The 17,500-nt window shown below is 41.3% G+C and overlaps 1 protein-coding gene across 1 annotated transcript in view; it reads left to right on the top strand.

The window, feature by feature from the left end:
- The window catches only part of nek2 (NIMA-related kinase 2), a 17,984-nt gene extending 3,053 nt beyond the window's left edge, over positions 1 to 14,931 (top strand). Inside the window, exons 1-10 of the mRNA XM_053614264.1 lie at positions 1 to 3,428; positions 3,538 to 3,649; positions 6,669 to 6,886; positions 7,666 to 7,906; positions 8,523 to 8,605; positions 8,728 to 8,854; positions 9,353 to 9,557; positions 11,210 to 11,264; positions 13,327 to 13,403; positions 14,378 to 14,931. The exon at positions 1 to 3,428 is cut by the window's left edge and continues 3,053 nt beyond it. Coding sequence (XP_053470239.1) covers positions 3,554 to 3,649; positions 6,669 to 6,886; positions 7,666 to 7,906; positions 8,523 to 8,605; positions 8,728 to 8,854; positions 9,353 to 9,557; positions 11,210 to 11,264; positions 13,327 to 13,403; positions 14,378 to 14,574 — 1,299 coding nt within the window. The 5' untranslated portion in view covers positions 1 to 3,428; positions 3,538 to 3,553 and the 3' untranslated portion in view covers positions 14,575 to 14,931. The remainder of the gene's footprint in view (positions 3,429 to 3,537; positions 3,650 to 6,668; positions 6,887 to 7,665; positions 7,907 to 8,522; positions 8,606 to 8,727; positions 8,855 to 9,352; positions 9,558 to 11,209; positions 11,265 to 13,326; positions 13,404 to 14,377) is intronic.
- Positions 14,932 to 17,500: the final 2,569 nt, after the last annotated feature.

The following is a 17,500-nucleotide window of genomic DNA, read 5'->3' as shown; positions in this document are numbered from 1 at the left end:
TTCAGACGTAAAACTTCAGTGTCTTGGCTCGTTGACTACATTTCGAACAAGGGGATCATTGTGTGTGTTTCATTTTTGAAGGAACCGTTCCTTTAATGCCCCGTTGTTGACTTTTGCACAGTCTTTTTTTTTTCCTTTGACTCATGTCGTCCTTGCCAAATTCCATCAGTTATGTACACCGAGATGGAGGCGTTGGGTCGTTTTGAAAATATGAAGTTTATTTATTGATTTTTGCTTCTGTTTTTATACGTACAGCTTCATCTGCCATTTTCACTGTTTTGAAAACGAAACTTTCTTAGACTGCAGGAATGCCTTCTAATGAAGTTCTGCTCCTCAGGATTCTGAAGTGAAACTGGCAAGAGGTTGTTCGGACGAGGGTTCGTAAAAACAGTATTGGAACAGGGCCTGTGACTAGACGTAGAGTTAGGTGGATCAGCCGGGGGGTTAAATTTGACCTATGGACTATTAGCGTTTAGTGATAAATGAGAAGAACGACGCTTCTGTGTTGTCTAAATGAAATTCGTCCTTCGTCTAGCAATAAGGTGCAACAGTAGGAAGCAATTCAGCTGTACAAACCACTAGACTAATTAACAGACCAGAGCTTGCCTAAATGTGCCACTTTGTGGGAGTGTGTTTGTGTTTTTGCCTAGCTTGCTGAAGTCTGAAATGTGTATGATGCAGCTTCACAGAGGAAAGGTGCGGAATGCGTTCGCGGCCGTTCAGCCCGATGAACGTCGCGAGGACTTCCGTCAAACAGAAAAGGAAAGGGAACTCGACCCTCATCATGTCATTACTGTCTTTTTATTTTTACGTTGTTTTTTTTGTTTGTTTTTAGGAATTTTAACAAATTATGCTAGACTGGTCTTTAGTTTCCATTTTGTACTCCTGTTGCCCTTCTCTTTCCAGCTGCCCAGCCATTTTACAACACGGATTAATTGTGCTGGAATAAAAATGATAAATATCAACGGACTGCGATGTGTGTGAGCGTGAAGCTGTTGCTGTGTTTAATTAGGTTAACGGTGTTCATTTCTACACCGAAGATTTCAGTGCGATTTAATAGGATGGGTGTCAATAATACTGAAAAAAAAAAAAAAACAACCACCCGGCCTTACTAAAAACTTACATAAACACTTCATGGGGTATTCGTGAATGTTTAGATCATGAGGTTTACATAATATCAACATTGCATACTATGTTAAAGATTTAATAATAATAATAATTATAGTCTGGATATACAATACTACATTGGCACCCTGTCCAGGGTGTACCCCGCCTTGTTCCCGATGCTCCCTGGGATAGGCTCCAGGTTTCCCTGTGACCCTGAAAAGGATTAAGCGGTATAGAAGATGGATGGATATACAATATTGTATTCAATTACTCAGACAAAAATGCTCCTCTTCCCTCAAAGTACAGGTGATGAAAACCATACCGCCCTGGCTGAAATGCAAAACAGTCTGCTTCCATTAGTACGGCATTTCAGTGCCTACAAGGAATAAATTATGTCCTATGGAGATATTATGGGCTATGGAGAAATGCCTCCAAGATACGGAGTCCCCACTGACGTACTTGTGTAAGGTTGCCTTTGTTAAAGCCAAATGCCTGCTCATAATACATTTGCTGTCCAAGTCCTTTTTTGTTTATATGTATATAATGTGTGTGTGTGTGTGTCTTTTTTTTTTTTTTTTTTTTTTTAAACAAAAAACCTCCATACTAGTACTCCATACTAATGTTATTTAAATGTGTAATGTTCGTTTAAAATTCATGAAAGTCTAATTATATATAAAATGTGTAGTGATCGTTTTGTTTTGGGGGGAAAAAAAAACTTATAAATCACATGTTTATATTTGTACTGAAGTTAATGAGGTATATACTATATAGTTTGTGTAGGCCACAAAAAAAAAAAAAAAAAAGAGCTTTGTTCATTTCTATGACGTTTTTGGTTTTCATGAGGGTAACTTTTAAAAACATGTTTCAGTGAATTTCAATCCCACATTTCAAATGAAATTAGAAAGATCTGTGGATCAAGACAATCGTGTTAATGAGTAAAGAATAAGGAGGTAAAGGGGTTTTTTTTCCAAGCAGGCTCATATCAGATGAGTAGAATTAAATTATTATTATTATTATTATTATTATTATTATTATTATTTAATCTCTGCTAGTTGCTTTCCGACAAGATCAGTTATACAGATTCGGGTTTTAGTTTTTTTTGTTTGTTTGTTTGTTTGTTTTCTTTTATCATATTACTCAAATAATTCAACAGAAACATCTAGAAGTATAAAATATATATTTTATAAAATGTAGACTTCCTGCTCTGAGCGAATCTTTGAGCCGATCCACTCGATCTCCGTATTTTCCGTTTAAAACGGATTGAACTCTCCTCTAGTGATGTATCGTTCATTTTGAACGAATCTTTAATATGACTCGGGAACAACGAGTTGACTCGGAGTGATTTGTTCAGTTTGTCTTGACCGCGCATGCGCTGAAACATCTCGATGGGTTCTGTACCGGAAACAGAAATGATTAGTTCGCGTCTCGAGTCTTCTCGTTCGAGTCGTTCGTTCATTCGGTGACCGCCGCGTAGGCAGTACACCATGCAGTACCGGACACGGAATGAACGAACGAACGATTCGAACCGACGACTCGAGACGTGAACTAATCATTTCTGTTTCCGGGGAACAGACGTGACAAAAGTGACGTGACAAAAGAAAGAACGAATCGGATCGGGAGGTGAACTAACGGACTGCATAACCTGAAGACCTAATGCTAAGCAATTAATGAATCACTTCTGTTTGTCATAATTCATCCTTGGCTGCATTAACCTATACTTTATTTGATAGTTTATTAAGTACTAGATGTGTTGGGGAATTTAACATATAACAATTTAATTATATTCTGCTGAAATGAACCAAATGACTCGAAAAAAAGATTCGTTCATGAACGAGATTCAAAGATCCGAACTAGATCCATCACTATTCTCACTTTATTCGACACTTTAAGTGTCGACACGCCCACTCCTGTCCCGCGTGCGCTCGCGGTGAAATCTGGTTGGTAGGTTACTGGTGCTAGGTAACCTGCGGCGTTTGTTTCGCTACTTTCAACCAATGAAATCGTCGCCAGCGTCGCTCTGTAAGCCAATCAAATTTCAGGGTTTGAGTGGCAGTTTAAAAATCGTTCTTGTGGGTTCGGTCTCAAACTGCTGGTTATCGGTTGTAGTGTGCACTGCGACAGGTCACTAGAGCTGTACTTTAACACTCTACGTAGTGTGCTTGTATAGGGCGTAGGAAGGCGTTTGAGATTCGGCCTGCTCAACTTTGGCTGCTGTCAGTATAAGAGCTGGAACAGGTTTATCTCGAGTAAATTAGGCTGTGTGTTCTTAATAATAAATTTTTAACGGTGTTATCAGACGGGGACGGCTGTATAAGATTAAGGTATGTACTTTGACTGTGTCTAGCTGTGCAGTTAGTGTAGTGTTAGCACTAATTCAACGCTCCGTTGCTCCTCGAGACATTTCAGCATTGTTTTGTTGTTTTGTTTCAGTGTTGTAGCTGCCACAATGCCGTCCCGCACGGAGGATTACGAAGTTCTCAGCACCATAGGCTCCGGCTCGTACGGAAAATGCCAGAAAATTCGGAGAAAATCCGACGGAAAGGTAATTAAAGTTGCCCCAGTGACCCGGGTTCAGTTTGTGGTTGCTTTGTGTTTGTAGCGCTGGTGAGTTAGCGTGTTCGCTAATGCTAGTGAAATACCCAGGAATGTAACCCTTTACAGAAGATTATCGTGTTATTGTAACCAAAACAACGTCCAGAAAACTCCTCCATACGGTGTCCTGCTTAACACACACACCACCGTGTCCTGCTTACCAGACACACCGCCGTGTCCTGCTTAACACACACGCCGCCGTGTCCTGCTTACCACACACACCGCCGTGTCCTGCTTAACCCCCACAGGCCGCCGTGTCCTGCTTAACCCCCACAGGCCGCCGTGTCCTGCTTAACCCCCACAGGCCGCCGTGTCCTGCTTAACCCACACAGGCCGCCGTGTCCTGCTTAACCCACACAGGCCGCCGTGTCCTGCTTAACCACACAGGCCGCCGTGTCCTGCTTAACCACACAGGCCGCCGTGTCCTGCTTACCCCACACGCCGCCGTGTCCTGCTTAACCCTCGCACGCCGCCGTGTCCTGCTTAACCCTCGCACGCCGCCGTGTCCTGCTTAACCCTCGCACGCCGCCGTGTCCTGCTTAACCCTCGCACGCCGCCGTGTCCTGCTTAACCCTCGCACGCCGCCGTGTCCTGCTTAACCCTCGCACGCCGCCGTGTCCTGCTTAACCACACGCATACAAGACGAGTTTACACGAATATATTAGGTTAAAGGCACAGTTTAACCCTCTTACCCCGTATGGCCGAAAAACCGGCTTGCCCGTCTTTGATCTATTCCCGTAAGGACGAGATACCGGCTTGGTCGTCTATGCCAAATCCCCGTAAGGCCGATATAGAGGATTTACAGTGTGAACGTTATCCCCGTAAGGCCGGTGTACCGGCATTACTCTGCTATGATTCCTTACTTATTTAATTATTATTTTTTGACCCGGAAGGTTGATGACATCACGACGTGATCACGTTATTACGCCGGCATTACGATGAAGCTGATCCAAGCGTGAATATCGGTGTACTAGTAGAAGTGAACTAAAAATGCCAAAGTAAAAAGCTAATCGTGTTCCAGCTAAAGTTACACCTACAGTGAACACGGGTACATCCAAAACAGTGGGGAAAAAAGAAAACATACACGGTTACACAGGCGAGAGCGAGGATTCTAGATAGTGACAGCAGTGAAAGTTCAGGCGATGTTGAAACCGAAACTGATAGAGACGCAAACTCTCCTGATTCAGACCCTGATCCGTCTTCATCTTCAGCAACAACCAGTGCGACTGACACTGCAGGGGTCTGGAGTCATAACCTGACCATCTCTGTGCATTCGTGAAAACACCACCTGCTGGTCTGATTATCACCAGAAACGTCACTTTTGGCGCTAAAATGCATTTATTTATTAATTTATTATTTACTTGAATTTATTCAAAGGCATTGACCACGCTGATGCTCGTATGGTGCTTCTAAATGAGCAGAAGGATTTTAGCGGGCATTTTTCCGTAATTTCTCTAGTTAAGAATTGTGCTCTAAGTTTAGTAAAAACACTGAACTGCTTCATTTTCAATGTAAGATTACACAAATACATTATTATAAGTTGTTTCAAGGCCTAAAAATGTTCAAATTAAACTGTTGATTTTGGCCCAAGATCTCAGGGTTGGCATGCTGTTTCTCTGGGGAATACAGGGTTATGGGACATAATACTGTGGGAACTTAGGGGTAAGAGGGTTAATGAGGTGTAATTTGTTTCCATTTAGATAGAGACCCTGTTGTTAAATAGTTTGTCTTCACACACACACACACACACACACACACACACACACACACACACACATTTTGTTTTTGGTAAGTTTCTTGTGGTAGAGTTGAGCCTTGGTTATGTTACTTAATTAAGAAATAATCTTGCTGTCAGGTTAAATAACAGGCGTCCACCATACAGGTCCCAGTGCCTGAGCTGTTGCTATAGAAACGATAGAACCAGCGCATTATCGACCTGTGATTTGCCTTGCAGCCGGAATTAATGCCAGAGCTGCTGTTCTAGAAACGTACCTAATCAACATCTTCTGACCAATCAGATACAAGAATTCAACAGCACTGTTATTTATAAGCACATTTGCCGGTCCCTCCAGGATTTCTTGATCTTGCGATCGCAGAGATGAACGGGAAAATCCAGCGGACTCCGCGACGTTCAGATTAGCTTGCGGTTTTACCCGGTTTTGGGCCGAGACGTGTCCTGTGACGTCATCGCGACATGCGTTCATCCAAAGCCCTCTTTTGATTCGTGTGTGGCAAACATGAGTACAGCTAAAAGGTCTCGTTTACCGACAAACCGCGCCGCGAGAAACCGCGCAAAACAATTTTGTGCAATTGCGATTTCGCCAGTTCAAGTAGTTTTCACGCAAAAAAAAAACTACAAAAACCTCTGCAAGTTGCTTCACAAATCACGAAAAAAGCCGTAGAGAAACGGATCACAAAAGAAAAACTCTGCCAAATCCCGTACGGACTGATTAGCAGTTTTACACTGTCTTGCAGTCTCCTTTTCTTTTCATTCAGTGCTGTAAATCTGCAGACCTAAATATGTTTAGGTCTTTAAAAGGTAACTTTAAAAGGAAACCTAACACACACACACACACACACACACACACACACACACACCCCGAGTTTACAGAACACTGTAACTTGATTGAATTAGTCATGTTTTAAAAACTCTTCTCCATTTTATGTGCAATTACATATTCTTAATAAGACCAAAAAGCATCTTTTAAAAAAATAATAATAATAATCGAGAAAACTTTGTAAAACAGATGACTGACAGATTCATTACAATGCAGCGGTATTAAAAAATCCTGGGATAGAACACTTACATTTGTTGATTTTTAAACATTTTTGGATAAACTTCCTCCATCATCTGTGTTTCTTGTCTGTGGATTAAAAGATGGATGGATGGATTGGTAGATAGAGGAAAAAACAAAGGAACAGTCAATCTTCTCATTACCAATGAAGCTGAAGGTGTGTGTGTTTGCTAGATCCTGGTGTGGAAGGAGCTGGATTACGGCACCATGGCCGAGGTGGAGAAGCAGATGTTGGTGTCGGAAGTGAACCTGCTGCGGGAGCTGAGACACCCTAACATCGTCAGGTACTACGACCGCATCATCGACCGCACCAACGCCACTCTGTATATCGTGATGGAGTTCTGCGAGGGTGGAGACCTGGCCACACTCATAACCAAGTGCATTAAAGAGAGGTAACTGCATACATGTATCCGGTCATCATGCCATATTAAGCATTCGTTATGTGATGTACGGAAATATTCTGTATGCATCATTTTAGCTCGAACCCTTTCAATCCGTTTTGGAGAAAGTCGGCAGACTATATAGTAGACATGTTCACGAGGTGGGCTCCGTCCAAGCATAATGTCACCTACCTTCCAATGCATTTTATTCTGGACAAATTTCAAGGAGCGTCACATGAACCTAATCCCATAATGCTGTTCGTTTCTAATGAACGTGGATTCTAAATGAAATGCTGCTGACCTCCATAATAATTAACAGTTAGGCAGTTTAATATTTAAACTGAATATTGCCCTGTTGGTCATGTTGCTGTTTATTTTTATAACAGCGTCGTTGTTGTACTCTTGAGTTTGTTGTTTATTTATATTCATCCTAACATGGTCTAGTTTCTATGGAAACAGCTCATTCACAAGGACTTGTATGGTGGACGCTCCACATACCGGTGAAAAAAAGAGGACTGGTTAAATGTATGATGCGTCATCCATTAATCAATAAAAACTTTTTATTTGTTGGCAATTTGCTGTGATTATAAGAGGAATAAAAGACTTCGGGACATGCTGTCGTTTGAAAAGGATGCATGATTGGGGGTCACATCAGGCTGTATCACATCACACCACCTCATCATTGATTATTTGCTTCTGACAGAATGCCCCATTGTGTTTAATTCCTTATTCTATTGTCAGATGTTTATAATACCACTAAAGAATCGTGTGTGTGTGTTGCTGTTGGACAGGAGATATCTGGAGGAGGAGTTCATCCTGCGCGTCATGGCTCAGCTGTCTCTGGCGCTAAAGGAGTGTCATGGCCGAAATGATGGAGGCAGCACTGTCCTTCATCGTGATCTGAAACCTGCTAACATCTTCCTCGATGCCAGGCAGAACATAAAACTTGGAGATTTTGGCCTGGCACGGATACTCAAACACGACACAAGCTTTGCTAAAACCTTTGTGGGAACTCCGTATTACATGTCACCGGTAAGTAAGGCACGAAATTATTATTATTATTTTTAAATCGAGAGAGAGCTCTTGGACATTAGACGCGTTTCAGTTTCCCCAGCACCAAGAACTTGAATGGTTGGACTTTCCTATTCTAGCCATGGTACCATGTAAAAATGAAATGCAAGTTCCTGTAAGTGTTTCAGGCGTGCTGCGTACTCTCCATACTCGTTTGAGTGTAAGATTAGAGAGTAAAGTGAATTCTTACAGTGCCGTCCTTTCGGTTAAAGATTACACCCACGTCCCATGCAAACAAAACGTCGTCTCTCGGTCCTTCCAAATATTCCACACCTATTTGTGTCCCTGTATTTGAGTAATTCGAACAGGTCCGTGTTTCCTCAAAGCATCACGGCGCGAGGGTCATCGTTAAATGGTCGCGTGAGCATCACAATGAACACTCTGTTTCTCCTCAGTTAAGATGACCTTAATGTCACCATGCTTTTTTGGGAAACTCGGTCCAGAACTTCTGCAGTGGGAGCTGGACGTCCTTCATTTTAGACGTCAGGAAGCTTTAATGTCTTTACAGTTCTTTCATTTGTTTTTATTCGCCATTTGCATCACTCTAGTAGTGACCGTATGCTGGTTTTGCCCACAGGAACAAATGAATCACATGTCCTACAACGAAAAGTCCGACATCTGGTCATTAGGATGTTTGCTGTATGAGCTCTGTGCTTTGTCGTGAGTATTCAGACTTTCATTCCCCATCGAGTATTTCGGAGTATAACGGCTTCTTATGAGGTTGTACGTTTTGTGGGGTGTGTTTGTTTGTTTATTTGTTTGTTTGTTTTTTTTATTCGCAGACCCCCTTTCACAGCCTATAACCAGGAGGAACTGACTGAGAAGATCAATGTGGGGAAGTTCAGGAGGATTCCGTACCGATACTCGGATGAGCTGAACACGCTGCTGTGCAGGATGCTGCATCTAAAAGTCTGTTTAGATGTTAAATTTAAAAAAAAAAAAGAAATAAAATTCTTCAGTTTTGCTGCAGGGTGAAAAGCAGTGGAGACTCCTTACATAAACGTTTCCTTACAGAATGCTTCAGTTGCAAACGTTTTTCTTTTTTTTTTTAACATGTATTTATTTATTTATTATTTAATCCTCCTTAATATCAGGCTGAGATGATGTATTCTACTATCCAAATACCCTGTGAATTAGCAGTTACTATGGAAACCACAACAACATATTCGAATGTGCACATTTAGTATAAACCTATATCCTGAACTATTATCAGAGCTGCTGTTATAGAAAACGAAGAAACGCGTTCTGACCAATCCGATTAGAGAATTCTGCAGCATGCTCCACGTGTTAAAAGGCTAAATAATCTTACAGTCTGGACAAGACACATTTATTTATTTTAATATAAATATCCCCTCGGAATACTTGCCGCTCACACCAGTTTCTCGTTCCGCCCGACTCTGTCGTCAGGATTACCTGCGTCCCTCGGTGGAGTCGATCCTCCAGAGCTCATTAATCTCCGCCTACGTGACTCGGGAGCAGAAGAAGGCTCAGGCGAAGCAGCAGCGGGGGTCATCGGAGCCGGAGCAGCCTAAACTGGAGGAACTGAAGCTGAAGGAGCAGGCGTTACGCCAGCGTGAGCAGGACCTCAAGGAGCGAGAAGAGAGGCTGGAGCGTAAGGATGATTCTTTGTTATAACCTTAATTGTGCTTAATTATACAGTAGTTAGTTTCGGTCCACTAATTTGATTGGGTCAAGCGGCCTTCCGAGAGAGCTGATGGTACTGAAGTACAGTCTTACTGGGGCATTTCACTGTTTGTATCCCTCCGCTTGTCTGTGTTTTCTATGTAAAATTCCAATTCTAGCAATAGTGTGTTACATTGAGACTGTTAGTACTCTTAATGTGGGCTGTCGGTCAGTCAGAGTGTTGGCATGGCAACGGGCATTGCTCTATCCAGCTGCGGCTTCCTCGGGAACTAGTTTCGTTGACTTGGCAAAAAATAAAAAGAGAGAGAGAGAGAGAGAATATTTCGCCATATAGTGTGTCATGTCAGTTACTCAATACACATTTCTTAATAATGGAAGTAAAAGCAGTGTCACACCCAGTCATCGTACTGAATATCTGCACGGCTGCGATTCGGCCGTGGGATGAGTTTCAGTAGAACGGCGATATTGAGTAGAACACCGCTCTAGTTTGTGTGATTTTTATTGCTTTAATTATAATTGTTATATCTGTATGTGATTCAGTATTTCAATTAAATGGGTAATTTGACTAGGTTTTTCTGTACACTAAAGCTAACTAGGCTTTAAAAAAATAGCATTGTAATGAGGGACTGTCACTGGGGTAGGTTAGCTAAACATGGATAAGCTAGCTAATAGTGTCCTAAAATAAATTACTTTAAATAACGCTAGCTGGCTAGTTTAATCGAAGTGTTGTTGCTGGAATAGCTAAACAGTCCGTAAAGGATTTCGTAGAGGGGTTTTTGTTTATTTATTTATTTTTGTGAAAATTTATGGTGCCGCTTGCAGAGTTTTTGTGCTTCTTTTTTTTTTTTAATATTATTTTTTTGCAAAACACTACTTGGATTGGTGAAATTGTTCTGCGTGGTCTTTCTCAGTGATGTTTGTTGGTAAATGAGTCCTTTTAGCTGTACTCGTGTTCCACACACATTAATTGAAGAGGGCTTCGGTTGAACGTGCGTTCTGAAATTTCCCAAATTGTTCAGAAAAAAAATTCCAAGCTCTTCCGAATATTGCAGACTTCTCTTGATTTTTACGTTGAGTTGTGATCGCAAAATCAAGAAATCCTGGAGGGGCCGGCTAAACTAATAGCTATCGTGTTATAATATCATAATACAGTCCTCTCCAGAATTATTGACAGCTTTTTATATTTGCGGGGTGGGGAAACAACAGCGCTGAGTCTCCTCCTGTAAATGTCTAACAACTTGAAGACGCCTGTAGAATATCATGGACATTTCTACATACAGAATGCTTCAAGCTCATTTATATTGTTAGTATTACACAAGTAGAGGTCACTTTCAGTTCAGACCAAATGTTTTTAATAGGGTTCAAATCCAGAGCCTGAACTCGAACACGTTCCCCTTGTGAAGATAACAAGTGATGAGTGTGGATCAGTATGAGTCGAGCAGAATGGGGTCATTTATGCGGTTCTCTCTCTCTCTCTCTCTCAAAACTGTACCCACTGCTCTGATTTGCTAGCTGCCTTTTTACAAAGAAACTATCTTTTGTACACGCTGACACTCATCAGCCAGATCCTGCATTGTTCTACACTTTAATCGTTGTTCATGTTTTCTCTTCCCCTCGCAGAGAAGGAGCAGGAACTGTGCATCAGAGAGAGACTAACAAACGAGAAGCTGGCCAGGTAAACCTTTGTAGACTGTTCGTGTGCCAGAGATAGAGACCGTTGGGGCATACGTAAAATTTACATAATTTCTCTAATTCAACTTCTGCTTTTATAAAATGAATAATGAAGGGGGGGGGGGGAGCAATATTCAAATGGATCCACCCCTAATCTTTAGATCTGTGTGTGTGTGTGTGTGTGTGTGTGTGTGTGTGTGTGTGTGTGTGTGTGTGTGTGTGTGTGTGTGTGTGTGTGTGTGTGTGTGTGTGTGTGTGTGTGTGTGTGTTAATGAATGTGTGCAGGCCTGTATGTTGACTTGTGCTTGCAGGTTGCTGTTAGTCAGAAGGTGGAAAGTAACTACATGTACTCTCTGTGAGGTCATACAGTTGCAATCAAAATGATTCAACCCCCATTGCAAATCGGGTTTATTGTCAAAATGTACAGACTTTCAGCTGTTTGCAATGAACACATCAAACGAAAGCAATTGAAGCAGTTCAACATGACGAATGCTTCAGGTGGTTTTCCCCCAAATTCAACTGAAAATGCAACCGATTATGACTTCTCCAGTCTCAAAATTGTTTAACCCCTTCATGGCAAGCATCTTTAGTACTTAGTAGAGCACGTTTTTACTGTTCTGACCTGCTGCAAACGAGATGCAGAGCTTCTTGCAGCGTTCCTGAGGAATCTTATCCCATTCATCACGAGCAATGGCGTCCAGTTCAGTAATATTCTTGGGTTTGCGTGCTGCAGCCGCCGCCTTCAAATCCCACCAGAGATTTTCTATGGGTCAGGTGACTGTGATGGTTCTGTAGAATCTTCCAGGACTTCTTCTGCAGCCAGGCCTTGGTGGAATTTGAGGTACGCTTGGGATCATTGTCCTGTTGGAAGGTCCAGTGACGCCCAAGCTTCAGCTTCCTCACAGACGGCATGATGTTTTCTCCTAGGATTTCCTGATACTTCAATGAATCCCTCTCGCCTTCCAAACGCTGCAAAGCAGCCCCAGAGCATCACCAAGCCGCCACCACCATGCTCGACTGTGGACAGTGTGTTCTTTCTTCATTCTTCTTCCTCCGGACATACCGCTGATCCATCGTGCAGAAAAGTTCCAGTTTTGTTTCATCGCTCCACAGAACAGAATCCCAAAACTTCTGTGGCTTATTTATATAATTTTGAGACTACTTGTGCTTGTGGGGCAGTAGTGGTGAACGTCTTGGAGTTCTGGTATGGAAACCTTCTACGTTTAGTACACGCCTTACTGTGCTCACTGAAACCTCAGTGCCTGTTACACCAGGTCTCGCTGCAGGTCTTTTGCAGTCACTCGAGGGTTTTTCACAACCTGCCTTCTCAGAAATCTGGTTGCAGCCGTTGATCGCTTGTTGTGCTGTTGTGAGGGATCCTATTCCGGTGGTTGAATAATTTTGAGACTGGAGAAGCCAGAAGTTGCATTTTCAGTTGAATTTGGAGAAACCACTTGAAGCATTTGTGTCGAACTATTTAAATTGCTTTTGTTTGATTTGTTCATTTCAAACAGCTGAAAATCTGTAAATGTTGACCATAAACCTGATTTTCAACTGTAGAGTAAATTGAGGACATGATTTACTGTAATGTTTTTGGATGGAGTTGAATAATAGTTTTTTGGGGTTTTGTTTTGTTTTTGTTTTTTATCAGAGTTTTTAAAAAGAAAACCTTCAACCCTATATTTAGTTAATATGAGAATAGAACCTTGTCAGATTGGATGTATCGGCTATAGACGTAAAAGTTTAACCAGATGACCAAGTATTTTAGGTTTTGAGTAATTTACTTGATCACTACTTTTACTCGGATGAGTTACTAGTACTGTATCAATATGTTTACTCAAGTCAAGTGAGGTTTTTGTACTCTTTCCACCACTATTCGTTTTAATATTCTCTATTAAAGTGTCGTACTCCAGACACCGAACATGTCGTGGCTAAAACTGCATCTGTGGTAAAGGTTTTCCAATTAATACATTACCAGTGTCGCACTTTTGCTCCAAAATGAATTATTCAAATTTTTTCGAAATAGGAATAATGTTTCTCTTTCTTCTCCTGACCCCCCGCCACAGAGCAGAGAGTTTGATGAAGGTGTATAATGGGATGAGGCAGCAGAGGGCGCAGACTCCACTGTTTACAGAAGACCGAGGTATGGCGGTGAAACGGAAGCCGCTGCACCCTCTGAGCACAGAGAACAGCTAACCATGGCTTGTGTACATGAATGTTGTTTTGATTGTGCTGTGTGTGTTTTTATGTCTCTTTTTTTACATGATTTTAATAATTATAATAAACTGAGTGCAAATGGGCCACAAATTGACATTCACAACTGTAGAGAATCCAAAATACTCTAGTGGGGCTGCCGAGTTGTTAAATATTTACTCCCAGTCTTAAAATGAATCTCTTAGTCGACATTAAAATCATAATTATGGATCACTCTCCTTCAGCCAAGTTAGAAATTAAATGCTTTTATTGCTCTGTCTGTCTGTCTGTCCGTCTGTCTAATGCAAAAAACACAGCTTGTCATGTTCTAGAGCACCCACAAGTGCTCTCTATCCTAAAGACTTTCTTTAATGGGTTGGAAAACTTTAATTATAGCTTCACTTCTTTCTAGTTAAGTAAACATCTCCAAAAAGAAAAACTCAAAATTCGAGCAAGTGCATTAATATAAATCATGCCGGCACAATTACTGTCAGCTGCTGTTAGTTTTCCATCATCACCATCAGCTGATGGCTTGGATTCAATTCAGCAATGTTGCGGTCTAAACGCAAATAGACAATTAATCTATTCATATGCCCATTAACAGACATTGTTTTGTTTTAAAAGTTAGTGCTTGGTATCGTGCACTTAATATTTTTCAAATTTATCCAGTATTTAAGAGAGGAGGGAGAAGAGCACTGAGAAAATGAAGTGCAGAAACATCAAGTGGCTTTACTTCAGCTTTAATAAATAAGTCCCCTAAATGTTCTTTGAGTCCATATTGAATGGGCAGTTTATTGAAAGTGCTACTTTAAATCTTTTCGCTTCACCCCTCATGTTCTTGTACCCCCGGCCCCAGTGCTTTATTCCTGTTCACTTCCATCTTGCATGTGAGTGATGCTTAAAATGTTTGTTCTCGACTTGCAGATAAGAGCAAGGACACCTCACCCGGAAAGAAGAAAGTCCATTTTGCAGGCGACAGCAAAGAGAACATGTGGCCTGAGATGAGAGTCAGCTTCAGATCTCAGGAGCGTGTGCTCGTCAAGAAACTGCAGGCGGTTAATATAGGACAAGTGGAAAGGAATTATCCACTGAAGTGCAGGCCTATGCAGGGTATTCGCTAACCCTGACGGACTGTAAACCCGTCCCGAGGAATGAAGCATTTACTGAAGGCTTCATTGAAAGCCTTGTAGAAAGATTCCTTACAGGAAACGGAATCAACCTTAGCTGGAAATCTTGGCCTTGTTTTGAGCTCATGCCTTTTCCTACAGCTTAACATCAAGGATTTCAAGACATTTTATTTATGTTTTAGAAAGTGCAATTTGGTCCAACACTGGATAATTGAATTTAATGTTAGGTCTGTGTTTCTGAGAACGTGAGTACTGTGTGTGTGTGTTCGTGCTTAATTTTATTTTTAGTAGTGTGAAAAATGTTTGTACATTTATTGTGTAAATCAGAAGAAAAGAAAACACTTTCTTGCACAGTAGTTTTTGCTGTGAAGTTTTTTTCAAACATTGAAAAAATTGTGTAGTTACAGTTGAGGCCTGAAGTTTATATCCACCTCATGTAGGCTGAAGAGACTCGATCTATTTTTTTTTTTTTTTTTTTTTTTCTCTTCAAAACTCCACGTGACAGATTACCATACATTTTGTTTTGGAAGTCAGTTCGGGGATCTACCGTGTTCACGTCGGGGGTCGTCATAAAACCATCGATTAGTGGCGGCATATTGCCAAAATGAATGTGGACACCTGACTGATCACACCCGTATGTGCTTGATTCATTTTTATTTGTATTAGAGTTTTTAACAATAGATAGTGTCACAAAGCAGCTATACAGAAATCCAGATATAACTTTTACATTTATACATTTATCCAAAAGCCACCGTGGCAAGTTAAAAACTCCCTGAGGGAGGAAGAAACCTTGAGAGGAACCTATCCTCAGCTGGGTGGCACCAGATCGTGTGATTATAAATGATTTCTGTTCTAGATCTATATCAAAAAAGTGGTAATTTTTCAGGAGCTTGAATAGGAGTATTATTATAGTTTTAACTGTCCAATGATGGAGACGGTAAACTGTTCTTAGCAATTGTGCTCCTCAGGCTATCCAAGGAAGACCATCCACAGCCTTCATTATGGTTTCTTTGTGCTACCATCCACAGTAATCTCATGGTTGTCTTTAGGCTATACATGTGCAGCAGCAGCAGCAGTGAGTCATGTTCAGGTGACAAAAGTGCCAAGCAGAAGAGGGGCTTCAAGATGCATCAAGCAGGTCCAGAAGCAGGTCCAGAGGCAAGTCCAAAGGAGTCAGGATCACCGGTATCTTCAGAATAGGGGGATAATAGCACAGGTTATTAGGTATGCCACAGTGCACTCCACTAATATTGGCACTCTTGGTCAATATGAGCAAAGAAGGCTGTGAAAAATTGTCTTTTATTTAACCTTTTGAACTTTTGTTCAAAAAATTCACAAAGATACTCTGCTGTCATAGATATCAAACAATTTCAAACACAACACAGGTTTATCCCCCCCCCCCAAAAAAAAAAATATATATATATATATATAGGTGCATATCAATTTTTGGCACCCCTTTGAATTCATATGAGGAAAAATACATTTAATATATATATTATATTAATATATATTAAATATATAAGTATATTCATATTTACCAAGCGTGCCAATATTAGTGGAGTGCACTGCATATAGGATATAAACGACTCTTAACTTGACTCTTGATGCTCTTGTCCTCTAAAGGTTGAGAAGATGTACATTGTGTGCAGAGTCTAAGCAGGGACTCTGGCAAGACCAGCAACGACAGCATAACTAAATTGGAGAACAAGACGGTAACACCGATATGAGGGCACCCTGGGACATAAAGCAGCCAGCCACTCCGCCGTCAACAAACCCGAGTGCAAGTGTCCAAACGTCCCAGTTTACCAAACCACTCTATACTCGCTTTATTTCAATAGTAGTATTTTATAATCAATAAGAAGTTTTACTTGGAGCCGATGCAGTGTGGATAAGATGAGGGTAATGTGGACATATCTTCTGGTTCTAGTAAGACTGCTGCATTCTGGACTAACTGGAGCTTGTTTATGTAACTACTGGAACATCCAGATAACAATAATCCAACCTAGAGGTTAGAAAAGCATGAGCTAGTTTTCTGCATCACGTAATGACGTGATGTTTCTTATCTTAGCCATTTCTGACATGAACGAAGGCTATCCTAGTAATATTATCTACATGAGCTTCAAATGATAGCCTGGAGTCTAATAATCACACCCATGTCTTTTACTGCTGCACGTGATGAAACAAAGGCCATCCAGAGTTACTATGGAGTCAGAAAACGTACTTCTAGCTGCCTGTGGTCCTAGTACAAGTATGTCTCTCATTAGAATTGTCATTCCTCTTTATGACACATAACTTTATTTATGCACTTTAATGTTGTGAATTCTTTATATTGCCAGATTTCTTGAGTTAATTCTGATGTCTGGTGAAATTTTTATGTGAATAACCTCATTGGAAATATCCATCCATCCATCTTCATCCGCTTATCCCTTTAAGGGTCACGGGGAACCTGGAGTCTATCCCAGGGAGCATCGGGCACAAGGCGGGGTACACCCTGGACAGGGTGAAAATCCATCACAGGGCACAATCACATACACACTCACACACCCATTCATACACTATGGACACTTTGGACATGCCAATCAGCCTACCATGCATGTCTTTGGACTGGGGGAGGAAACCGGAGTACCCGGAGGAAACCCCCGCAGCACGGGGAGAACATGCAAACTCCGCCCACACAGGGCCACGGTGGGAATCGAACCCCCGACCCTGGAGGTGTGAGGCGAACGTGCTAACCATTCACAAGTAGAAGGAAGTGTGTGTAAACTTTATTAAGCTAGTGTCTTTCGTCTGGCTTTACTGAAACATAACTGTGTGTCATCAGCATAACTGTGGAAGCTAATACCATGTTTATGAATAATTTTACTCAGAGGTAGCATCTATAGAGAAAAAAAGCAGTTAGCCTATAACATAACCTCGTGGA

Source organism: Ictalurus furcatus, chromosome 25, assembly GCF_023375685.1.
Source record: "Ictalurus furcatus strain D&B chromosome 25, Billie_1.0, whole genome shotgun sequence".
In the NCBI taxonomy this organism is placed as follows: domain Eukaryota; kingdom Metazoa; phylum Chordata; class Actinopteri; order Siluriformes; family Ictaluridae; genus Ictalurus; species Ictalurus furcatus.
Note: the sequence above shows the minus strand (reverse complement) of the source record. Positions and strands in the feature narration are given on the sequence as shown.